This window comes from Protomyctophum parallelum (genome assembly GCF_964188405.1).
Source record: "Protomyctophum parallelum genome assembly, chromosome: 23".
In the NCBI taxonomy this organism is placed as follows: domain Eukaryota; kingdom Metazoa; phylum Chordata; class Actinopteri; order Myctophiformes; family Myctophidae; genus Protomyctophum; species Protomyctophum parallelum.
The window spans coordinates 17058857-17071782 of NC_139715.1; the positions used below are offsets into that span (position 1 = coordinate 17058857).

General features: G+C 45.2%; 1 protein-coding gene across 3 annotated transcripts in view; it reads left to right on the top strand.

The window, feature by feature from the left end:
• The first annotated feature begins 391 nt into the window (after positions 1-391).
• Positions 392-12926, top strand: part of creb3l1 (cAMP responsive element binding protein 3-like 1) — a 61339-nt gene continuing 48804 nt past the window's right edge. For all 3 annotated transcript variants that reach the window (XM_083759040.1, XM_083759041.1, XM_083759042.1), the window contains exon 1: positions 392-957. In XM_083759040.1, coding sequence (XP_083615166.1) covers positions 805-957 — 153 coding nt within the window. In that variant the 5' untranslated portion in view covers positions 392-804. The remainder of the gene's footprint in view (positions 958-12926) is intronic.

The following is a 12926-nucleotide window of genomic DNA, read 5'->3' on the forward strand; positions in this document are numbered from 1 at the left end:
GCTCTACAATAATTGACGAATCGCGACGCATTGTGAGCTTATAGTAGATATTCTATTTTCAAAAGATTGATACTAATACTTTTGTATTTTACTCAAATACATTTTGAATTCTGGACTTTTATCCTATCTTATTTGTAACAGTCGAAAGTAAAAGTATTAATGCTGCCAGTATTGATATGAAGATGTAAAGTATGTAAAGTAAAGAATGTGAGTACTTTTCCCACCATTGCACACACTCACACAAGAGTATTTTTATTTTTTTTAAAGAGGGTGTGGCGTTATCTTGTTGAGGGGGCGGGGTGTTCAAGAATATTCATGAGCCGGTCCGGCCCCCTCTCGGAGAGAGGGCTCGAGCTGCAGCTGGATGTCAGAGAGTAGATTCTGAAGCAGGCAGAGGGCTCGGTGCCGTCCAACCAACCAACGACCGACGGCAAAAGAAAAATAACATAACATAACATTTTTAAACTCCCATTTACTACGGAACCGAAGCACAAAGCAAAAACGACGGGAAAAAAAACGAAAAAGAAACTATATACGCATTTAAACCGCCTGTTGAATCCTTGGGTCGCCGATATTTTTTCTCCCCAGATGTCAGTCTCGTTTCATTAATTAACCTAACCAGCCGTGACAATTCGTGGCTGCATGTAAAATTCACGCCAAGAAGATTTGGATCTCCTGCACGGCGTCTCGACTCGTTCTGACAATTAAAACCCATATAAATAGTTTCCACGGAAACTGCTGAGTGTTTCCATAGAGTCTATACGTTAATAGCACGCGCAGGTATAGAAGCAGAAGATATACACAATGATGGAGTCAATCTTGGACAGTCTAAGTGCAGAGAAACTCTTCTCTCCCGGCGGGAGCAGCGGCCACCACCTGTTGGACTCCGGAGGAACCGGCAGCAACCACCTGTTGGACCTGGAAGAACTCAATGACGGAGACTTCCTCAGCAATGTGGTGAGATGATGGAGAAGGAGAATGAATATTATATATATATAGGCCTATATGGGAATTGTTGTTGTTGTTATTTATTGTTATTATTTTCTGGGAAGTCACATAATTATGCGAATATGCTCACGTTTGTTCAGCTGCTGAACTGATAAATGAAACGATACTTTTATTCATGCCCCGGAGCCGGACCTTATAAGGAGGAGGACGGCTCAGATCCTGATTGATATCCTGTGTGTGTGTGTGTGTGTGTGTGCGCCCGTATGCATTTAACAAGGTGTGTGTGTGTGTGTGTGTGTGTGTGCTTGTGATAACTAAATATTATGTATTTATGTAATGTATGTATTGTAGTTGTGGGCCTACAGTAGCCTATGTATGTGTGAGAAGATAGAAAGTGAGGATAGTTTAGAATTGTGCAAGATGGCCATCTACATATCACAGCAAACCATGGGCATATATAGATCAGATGTACTGTGTGCGTGTGCTCGTGTGTGTGTGTGTGTGTGATGTCTAAAGTTACTGGTTAACTTCACTGCAAGCAAGCACTCACAGCAACCCTCACTTATTCTGTGTGTGTGTGTGTGTGTGAGCGTGTTTGTGCGCGTGTGTGTGTTCCATGCATGTATAGCAGAGCAGGTGTTGCACATCTCACCAGCACACCTGGGTCACTGGGAGGGGGGGGGGGTGTCACATGTCAGTAATATGCATGCCGTGTGTTGGTGATTGAGTGCTCCAGCGAGCAGTTCACCACAGTGTGTGGAGCAGTGATCTGGATAGCTAGAGTAGTGATTGAGACTTGAGAGACAGAGCGCGACTGGACACGTCTTGTACGGTACCTCACCCTGTCAAGACATCATTTCACACACACGCGTCGCATGCACGCACACGCGCGTGCGTACACATGCCCATTAGGGATGCACCGATCCGGCTTTTTGGCATTCGATACCGATTTCGATAAATGGGGGTCCAGTATCTGCCGATACAGAGTACCGATCCGATACCCCCCACAAAGAAACGTAATAACCTATTAAGCTGTATGCCTCACTGTGTGGAGTCTGGAATCATTATTTTGTGTAAGGCAACATCAAGGCTTGACTTAAACATTACTTTCCCAACTTTGTAAAACAAAATGTAACAAACACAGATATAAATGCACTGAATTATTTATTAAATAACTGTGCAACAATTAGACCAGGTTAATGTGTGCGCAGGCTAGCCTGGCTGCATTCCACATGTTATACTGTCAATACTACACTGCTGTGTCACAGAGGAGGTAGAGTTGTTTTCATACTGTAATTACACATAATTATCGGATCGGATCGGATCGGATAATGGATCGGCCACCGATCCGATACCCGATCTAGAATTTTAGCCTGGATCGGCGCCGATCTCCGATACGAGTATCGGATCGGTGCATCCCTAATGCCCATATCCCCAATGTGACCCCACCTCCGGCTCCTTCAAGCCCACACATTTTGCTCCCAAGAAGAACATGGCATAATATGATCATATCTACTGTAATACCAAGTGACTGTTAAAACATTTGCTAAATGGCCTCTCTTCCAGGATGTCTCCACCTGGAGGGCAAGGGGTGATGATGGCCCAATCATAGTGTGTCAATAGGCTCTGTGCATAGCTGTGTTCTGCTCAGCAGCATCCACATTAGATTTGACATGATCCGGAAACGCGTAGGCCTACTGTACATGTTTCCGGTTAAAATGTTTTGCTGAGCCCAATCAAAGGAAGCTATATGGGGGGAAATGAACAGGATCAGGGAACGGGTATGAAAGCGTTTGGAAACGAATCAGGGACATTTGTGAAAATCGATCTGTCTTCGCTTCTTGTGGTTACAATGAAGCATGTATACGTTTACAGCCACTCGGCAGGTATTCGTTCCTGTCGTCTTGGTGCACCCACCTTTTGATTGTTCGCCTTCATGCATGACGATGTGTTACTGACTGTTACCCCGGTCCCCACAGCGCTGTGCCCTTCACAGGGTGAGATGAGAGACACCCCAGCGACAGTGCTAAAGGTCAACACGGAATTGTCACCCCCAAGTCGTCGTGTTTACCAAGCAGCTGGATGTATCTGACGAGCTGGGAGGGGACAGTTGATGGCTTGGGGTGAGAATGTGACACCTCGGTACCGGTGTAGACTGACTGCACTGCACCGAAACTGGCCATTGATAATATTACCAGAGCTGGTATCAGCCAGGCAGCTGCCTTGCCACAGTATAAGTAATACATCGGTCACATTTTTCTAGCTGAACAAAAACTGAGAGTTCAAAGTATCCTCGTGTTTCAGCCCCAGGGCACAGATGCACCAGTGTCACGCAGCCAGCTGTCCCTTGCGAAGCCAGTGAGTAGATCATTGCGAGTGAGTGGTTGTGTCTAGCTTGTAATCGCACTCGACATGTTTGTCCTGGCGACGTCTTTGTATTCTTGACAGTGTCGTACGGTAATCGATGAACTGAACAGTTCAGGAGACAGGACGTGCGTTCACACGGGCAGATGAAACGATGCAAAGACGCGTTGTGGGTTGATTTGGAGCAGCTACATGCATCATTCTGTCTTTGCAGCATCATGTCTCTGGCTTCCATTGACAATGAATGGTAGACTGCATCGTTTAATCTGCAACGTGTGAACGTAACATAATGCTTTGTTCACATGGGCAGATGCAAAGGTACAAAGATGCACAGCATATTTGTCGCTTTGTATCTTTGCATCTGAAGTTGAAGCCAGTTCATCTTATTTGTAGCTTTGTATCCTTGTATCTTTTGTAGCAGCTACAAACGTCAGATTTGCTTTGTAGCTTCACGTCGCTGGCTTCCATTGAAAAGGAATGGTAGCCTGTATCTTTGTGTCTGCCTGAGTGAACGACGCCACAACCTTCCATTCGCACCACAAACTTCCATTCACACCAGTGAAGGGGGGGTATGAAAAGTGACCCTGTTTTTTGCAGTAAAGTCGAGGTTGAGACGGGATGAGACTGTTTTAGCAGTTCGTCCCAGTGGTGTGATATGTCCTGTTGCACGTCGAACAATGGCCCAAACCATGCATCTACAAGGAGTTGCATGGCCACCCATTGGTGTATTTTGGGCTTAAGTAGTGGTAGGTTGTGTTTGTTTGCCATCACACTCTGACACACGGTCTCTGAGTGGAAGGAAAACAGCCATGACGTAGAAGGATACCAGATAAAGGTCACATCTTTTGTTTCTGTGTGAATCTATTTGGGCGTGCGTGTGCCTGTGTATGCTGCTGCACCTTCCTTGCCTTGCGAAGCACATTAGGGAGAGTGTCTAACCAGGGCTCCACGTGAGCCCTATTTCATATACTTTGAAGCACGGTGGTGGCGCGCAGCGAAAATTGCTGATCTACAAGCTCGCATCGCAAAAGCACTGTGAGCAGGTCGCTATTTTAAGTGGTCATCAAAGGTCCAGATATGATGCTCGCTCGCTCTCTCTCTCTCTCTCTCTCTCTCTCTCTCTCTCTCTCTGCCTCTTTTTCTCACTGTCTCACCCTCATTCTCTTTTTCAAGCGTTAGAGGTTTCTGGTTTGGCAGCTGCTGAAGGCAGCAAACCAAAAATACTGAAAGACGGACGGACAGAGAGGCAGGCAGACAAAGGAATCACCCGACAGACAGACAGACAGACAGACAGACAGACAGACAGACAGGATGGAGCTGATGCAGAGCAGTATAATTTGGGTGTAATTCCAGGTAGCAGTCAGTCGGCAGCACATTGAGAGAGCAGTGATTTTTGTCTGTGGAGGGGCGCTGAATGAACTTGAATGAACTAAAAGGAGAGGGAGGCGTGTGCGCGAATCGGATGGAAGCTGTGTGTGTGTGTGTGTGTGTGTGTGTGTGTGTGTGTGTGTGTGTGTGTGTGTGCGTGCGGATGTTGGGGTGAGGGGTGGGGTACTAGTCCAAACAACACCTTTTAAGTCTCAAAAGGAGCATAGGTCACAGCCACACACACGTGTGTGTGTGTGTGTGTGTGTGTGTGTGTGTGTGTGTGTGTGTGTGTGTCTGTGTGTGTGTGTGTGAGAGAGAGAGAGAGAGAGAGAGAGACTAGAATGGCTGGGGGAAGGGGGACCACAGACACCACAGTACGTACCCTCACCCCCTCCTCCAAGTACGTTCACACACACACACACACACACACACACACACACACACACACACACACACACACACACACACACACACACACACACACACACACACACACACACACACACACACACACACACACACACACAATCCAGGTCTCAATTATAGTCAGTAAGTCATTGAACCAGTCAGTGTCTGTCTGTCTGTCCGTCTGTCTCCGTTGGTTAGCTGTGGTTTTTTCCTACCCCTTCACTGTGCTAAATAAAGTCGTCCACTCCGGTGTGAGGCCACTGGGCCGGGCCGGGGCCGTACCACTTGCAGGCCGCGGGGGTGGGGAGCGGCGGTTGGCTGATTTTTGGACTGTTTTTAGACCGGGATGCATGGGTGCATGCATGCGTGGGGGCGGGGTTGCTCCCGTTGAACTCAAAGTGGCTGCGGTGCTTGCGCTGACCTTCTGCTGAGGACTTTGTGGCTCGGTGACTGAGAGAGAGGCTCATGTCATGTGGGTTAGCCACCACCAGAGATGTGTCTCTCTGCTCTGCTGACCCGCCTGGGTCCCAACCCAAGACGCTGGCTTACAAGGGGTTTCACACGGAGGAACTGCCTTTGACACTGCAGCATGACGTCTATTATTGACCCGTTACAATCAACGGGTCAATTGTTACATAGGCACAATCACTTTATTACTATTATTATTTGTATAATTTGTATTATTATTACTAGTCTTGTCCCCGTCGGCCACCGGCCCTACTCAAGAATGATGTAAGTTGGGAACGATGCAATTAGGGAATGCAATGCATGCCCCACCACTGTTACGCAATACCCGTTATACCGTTGTCAGAGTAACTGTCTGTCTGTGTGTGTGCCTTTTGTGGCAATCAATTGGAGATCTTTGTATCTGTCTGTCCCGACTGTGTGTCACTCTGTGTGTCCCTCTTATTCCTATTACTAGAATTTTGCGGGTCTGCGGCCCGCTCATCCTAGCACCATTCGATGTGTCACAAATGGGAAGAAGGCAATAGCGGGAGGGTGATGCGAGTGCTGTACTGTACCCCTTTGTACTGTACTGCACTCCTTAGTATTGCACTGTACTGTAATGTTGTCTACTGTACTGTATTGAAATGTACTGTACTTTACTGTACTTCTTTGTTCTGTACTGTATTTTACTGTACTGTACTGTACTGTACTGTACTGTACTGTACTGTACTGTACTGTACTGTACTGTACTGTACTGTAGTCCTGTACTGTACTGTACTGTACTGTACTGTAGTCCTGTACTGTACTGTAGTCCTGTACTGTACTGTACTGTACTGTACTGTACTGTAGTCCTGTACTGTACTGTAGTCCTGTACTGTACTGTACTCTACTGTACTGTAGAGATGCAACGATACTGATTTTTCAATTCCGATCCGATATATTAATTTAGAAATTTCCCGATATCCGATATTTGCCGATCCGATATTTGCTGTAGGCTACATAGCAAAACAAATAAATACAAAACAATTCAAAGAGGGGATGTTTATGGTTAAGTGTTTAACCTGTAAAAATAAGAATATGAACTGTTTAACCTGTAAACCTTAAGGGAATGGCAACCTGTTAATTAATACTATGGATTATTATGTGCAAAGGTACATTTTTACCCCTAAAGCAGGGGTCTGCAACAGGCGGCTCTAGGGCCGCATGCGGCTCTAGAGCACACCCCTAGTGGCTCCCTGTAGCATTAAAAGTAGCAATAAATTATTTTTCATTTATGGTTTCTGTAGGAGGCCAAACGTGACAAGCATTCTTAATATTTATTCTACACATTTTTACAAAATTGGAAAACTTAACTAAACAAAAATTTGCGTCATAGCATGCGACACACTCAGTGCCGTGCCAGCCAGGTGTCTATTATAAACAAACCGGTGGGTGTGTGAGGATGCTGCCTGCTACGCTACTACGGCTTCTACAGGGAGAAAAATAAAGATAGCCGACGAAAAACAGAGGATTTAACAGTTCGTGGACAGAGGCTTTTGCCTTCACAGCCAATGCAGATTGACTGCCTGTATGTTTAATCTGCAGTGAGAAGCTATCAAACAACAAAAAAAGTAACGTTGAAAGACATTTCCAGTGAAAGCATGCTAAATTCTGCTAGTTTTGTTGCAACCCGGGAGATAATAAAGTTTGGCAAGCTGCATTATAATGCGTACATTTTCTTTGCGGCTCCAGATAGATTTTGAATTTAATTTTGGTCGAAAATGGCTCTTTCAACATCTTGGGTTGCCGACCCCTGCCCTAAAGTGATGCCTGCATGTAACCTGTTAATTCATTCTATGGTTTATTATTATTAATAATAATAATAATAATAATATTAATTATTATTATTGCTATATACACGTGGTACCTTTTAACCCCTAATGCGATGCCGGGAATCAGCTGCGCTTTCATGTGACAAAAGCCCTGAGCCTTACCGACAGAACTCGGGGAGAATAAAAATACCTCAGGACGTTTGTTATGGTGCTAGCTGGTGTTGTACTTTAGTTTGCAAACTCTGTCTGTCTTAAGAATTGCACTACACTTACAATCTGAATCAGTGTTTGAGCTTCTGACAACAATGTCATGGTTTGATAACTGAGCCAATTATATAAAGACGGATTTTACCGCGACGACGACGCGCTTATTCTTCATCATCATCGTCGTCGTCACAGCAGCATTTTTTTCAATGGCAATAATAAAGTTACAAAGATTGAATCACATAGCGCTAAACAGCACGTGTGTGCAATATATAGCAGAAGAATGGATTACAAGAGCAATCTCATCAACAATGTCAGAACGCAGCTAGATGATAGGCTCCACCACACAACTGAACTGCGCATGCAGTAATTTGACTGATCCGTCATCATCCGTGCGACAACGGGTAAACTTTATACTTTTATTACTGTTAAGTCTGTAAGTGATTCCATTCTCTTGCATATTGCACCTTAGTGGGGCTTTTTTCTATAGTCTCTGTTTGCAGTCTGTACATACTGGAGGTTGGATTCGTGTCTGTGCAGGACGGACTGTAAACATTAAACACGTGTCCCCCTCCTGTATCGGAGCGTGTATCTGTGGGCTGTGGCATCAAATCCGATCTCCGATACATTAATTAAGCTGGATCGGAGGCCGATACCGATATAATATCGGATCGGTTGCATCTACTGTACTGTACTGTACTGTTATTAGTGTTGTTATTGTTGTTCTTCTTGTTATTGTTATTATTATTAGTATCGTTATTGTGATTGTTATTATTATTGTTATTATTACATGGATTATTGTTGTGATGTGAGCTTGTTTGTAAATGAGTGAGTTTACAGGTGACCATGTTGATACGACATGGGTACACCTTTTTGCTCACATGTTTTCGCTCACATGTTTTCACTTGTATATAGATTGTGAGAAAGGGATGTCAGAAAGCCAAGCGTTGTCAGTTTACTCACAGCACAGCACCGTCACTCCTGTCACCTGTGGGTTGAGCTGCTTAACACGACACTGTCTGTCACTGTCTGTCTGAACACATCAACATACCTGCACATTTGCAAGTGATGCATCATGCTGGGACCTCTCTAAACGTCTGTTTCCTTCATTGTATTTCCTTCTCTTGTAACCGGCGGGATGCGCTTTTGTTTCAAAACAAAATAATGTTGACAGTGACACACACACTTACACTCACAGTCACTGGTGACTTTGAATCAGTGGTGGGAGCTTACTCTAAGGGTGGGACTGGGAAATAAATAATGCGCGGAAGAACTTGGCATCCCATGATTGTGGCGATGAGAGGTGCTGAGGTGGTGTGTGTGTGTGCTGGCTGGCTGACACACGCACACCCTGGGTAAATGGTATGTGTAGTGCGCGCACTTGCGCGCACACACACACACACACACACACACACACACACACACACACACACACACACACACACACACACACACACACACACACACACACACACACACAGGGCTGTAGCTGATGTTTTTGTTGCCCTACTCACAACTATCTTCTGTCCCCCCGCCTCCCACACCTGCAAAATGTGGACAGTGTTTTCCCTGACACCGACCCTTCTATAATGCATGCAAGATCGCCAAAGTCTACTTCCCTGGGCTACACATACTTAGAAACCACCACGATATTAAAGTTAAAGTGAAACTGGTTGTAACTGCTCCTAAACCCTCTTTATCCGTGGCAGAAATAAGACACCGTTCCAACTGATCTCACTGAGGGCTTTTTATTTTCCCCAAGTGGCAACCGTGAAAAACTGCAACAAAAACATAATATTCTTTTAAATACAATGAAACAATGAAATATGAATGTTCTTGTCAGCTAATCCTGATGTCCGTATTGTTATATAAAGAAACACAATATGTACACAAACACAATGAAATGTGAACAAACGATACAATAGCAATAAAACTTTTACAGAAACAGACAAAACAATTGGGAACGTACCGTATGCGCCTTCTGCACAGATTTTAGGAGTTCAGTTAAGTTCTTGTTATTATTTTCTTTCTTATCTTTGTCATCTTTCTTTCATCTTTTGTGGAGACTGACATGAAAGCTCCTCTCTTCTGCTCTGGTCTGTTTGTTCTGCTCTTAACATGCCCAAGACCCAACAGGTGAATGAAATTAGGTGATTAGAGCAGGTGAGCCTAATTCAACCTGCCCATGAACCAGACAGACCACAAAACCAGAGCACAGTAGATGGCACGATATCACCATGCATTTACATGTACCCAAATAAACCTACATAATGTTCACATATACATTTTCCGAAAGGTAAGCAATAAAATAGAATTGAAAATAGAAATAGAAAAATACAATATAACTAGAAAAAGTGCCCTTCTGGGCACAGGTCTCCACCAGGATAGGAATGTAGGACATTGCAGCTTGCCTTCATCTGGTGGTTGGATAAAAGGGCAACAAAAGTAAACTAGGGAGTTGGCAAAGTTATCCACAGATCCGTGCAGTTAGAGGTAAAAACACTTTTCGGACAGTTATAGCGCCACCTTGAGGCTGAGTTGAAATTGTTCATGTGGCATTTCGTCCTGGGCCTAGTGGGAATGTGGGTGCACAATTTCACGGAAATCACGCGATGTGTTCATGATTTGCAGCATTTTGTTTGAAACTGAGCACTCCTGTGAACTTTGGAAGCCAATCTTAACCAATCAGGATGGAGTCTGAGAAATCTGAAAGACCGGTTTCGTTGAATGGCTCTAGAGAGACTGTGTACCAATTTGCGTGATGTTTGGACAAAATCTGTAGGTGTACTGTGCAAAAACTTGTTTTGCACAAAGCGGCCTCCTGGTGGCGCTATAACAGGCCGTTCTGGAAAGTTTGGGGCAGAGGTTCATCGTTGGCATCCAGGGAGTGTGTGTGCAAAATTTGGCATCGACCGGGTTAACGGTGGCCAAGATTAGCTGCTCACGGACACACACACACACACACACACACACACACACACACACACACACACACACACGGACGGACAGATGGACTATTTGCCCCCAAAATACTGTGATTTATTACAGCCTGAGCTATTTAGGCTGTATAAATCAGTATTTTCCTTCTTAATTGAACCCAAGTGTCACATCATCTTTTTTTTTACCTTTGACCAACCAAAAATAATACCTTTTTGTATTCTTAAACAGCAACTCTGGTTTGCATTTGATTTGGAGGCTTAAGTTTTGTCGGACCTTCTGTCCTAAGTTACGCTGCCCCCATGGACCTTCATCTTCACTTGTCTCTTTCCATTCCACCCTTTTCTCTTCCTTTTCTTTGTTCTTCCTGACAATCCGGCATCCTCTGTCAAGGCTGTGGATACCTCAGAAATGATGACGACGTTCTTCTCCCGTCCTACTTCAGTGGAGTTCTTGGATGCTGATCTTTTCCTTCTTTTCGGCTTCTTCCTTCCTCCACATTCCTTCTCTCTCTCCTGGTCCTTCTTCTCCTTCTTGACGTGACGTTTAGGAGAGGGAGATCTGGACAGCTTCCTCTTTGGGGATCTCGATGCAGTGCGGCTTCGCTTGCGTCTCCGGTTGATGCTTCGAGACCTCCGGGCACTGCTATAACTCTTGGGGGGTGTCCCCGAGCGTTTCCCAGACCTCTCCTCCTCTAGTGGTGGCACCGAGCTCTCTGTGCCACACTCAACCTTCACTCCGGCCATCACTCTTTGGCACCCGACCACCGACCGCCTGTCGGTCATTGCCGACCGCCTCAGTCTGACTGGCTGTGCTTCTGCTTAAATTTTCTCTGCTGCTCCTGTGACTGCAAATGCTGTCTTCACTTTGACTGGCTCTGGTGCTGGAAGTTTATTCAGCGTCAGGGACTCTTGCAACGCTTGAACCAGTGAGACCCCATGTACCGTCATCTCTTGCTTGTTCTCAGTGGAAGGAAGGACCGGCGCACTGCGAGGGCCTCGATCACATGGCTGAATCACAGGCTGACCCGGAGGGCGGACACACGCTCTCTCTCGATACGTGAATTACAGACGTCAGAAGTACTGTACAGTACGTCGTCGTACGTACATGCATACAGAGACATTTATTGTAAGATGAGAGTAGGGTGGTGCGTGCGTGCGTGCGTGCGTGCGTGCGTGCCCTCTACACCAAATATCCTTGCTGTAAATAATGATCTAAATTTGATTCTACAAGCTCTCAATGCATCACAAGGAGACCTCTGCTAAGAAGTCCAGGTGCTCAGGCGCTGCTTTGGCTCCTGTGTGTGGGTGTGCCTGATTTCCATACTGTTCCCAGTACGGTGACTGAATGGTGATGATTTGAGACTTGAGTTTCCTTGGGACACATCTGTTGGCAGATCGTGTAGGAAAGCAGATGGACTGACAAATGCTGTGATTGGTCTATTTAATGTGTTTCTGGTTAATGTGAGCCAGCTCCAATGTCTGGATTGATAAAACAAGACTTGATTAGCAGGACGCTGCGGGCGCTTATGATGGGCGCTTATGATGTTCCCTCCATCGCAGAGACTATAGGGGTTTGGATCCATGTTCAAGGATGGGTAGCAAGTTAAAGAGGGCAAGCTCTGTCGCTGACTCTCTGTATTAGCAACTCCTACAGGTCAGGGCAACTGTTGAGGCACTGAGAAGCGCTAGGTTTGGATCATGTAAAAGGGAGAAACAGAAAAGAAACGTTTGGATGGACTGCTCCAGGAGTAGGACCTCAAATCACAGTGCAAACTATAGATTCATCTAGATGGAGATATATGTTTTATGGGCCCCACAGAACCACGTTTAAAATACAGGTGTAATTTGTCTGGACTGAATCATTACAAATGGAAATATGTTAGCTGACAACATCTGAGCTCACTTAGCAGAGGGACACGCGCGCACGCACGCATGCAGTCGCACATACGCAGTCACACACACAGTGAGGTCATGCCAGTATTAGTACTGTAATGTAATGCTTTGCAGCATTTTGGATCTTGACCCGACTACTAACAGGAATTTCATATTCAGCCTGTATTTGTTTTGCCAAAGGTCTGAGTCTGAACAGAAAAGAAAGAAACGACGCAAAATCAATAGTTAAGTCCTGCTCCACTGAGGCATTAAAGTAAAGGGGTGTTTGGAGTGCACAGAGACGAGGTTTGCCTTCAGTGAACTTTGCAGCTCCGCCGCGTCGATGAGCAAGTCGTCAGTGGGGCGATGTCTTGCATCCACTTCTGTAAAGAGTCTGAAGAGTTTATGTCCAGGGCTGTGGAAATATACAGGAGCAGTAAAACCCTGTTCTTGAAGGAGAACAAAAAAATACTTTTGTTTTTAACCACTATAACCGTATATATATATTCTTCGCTGTACAACATGTACAACATGTGAGTTTAGTTTGCAAACAGACAATCAGAAA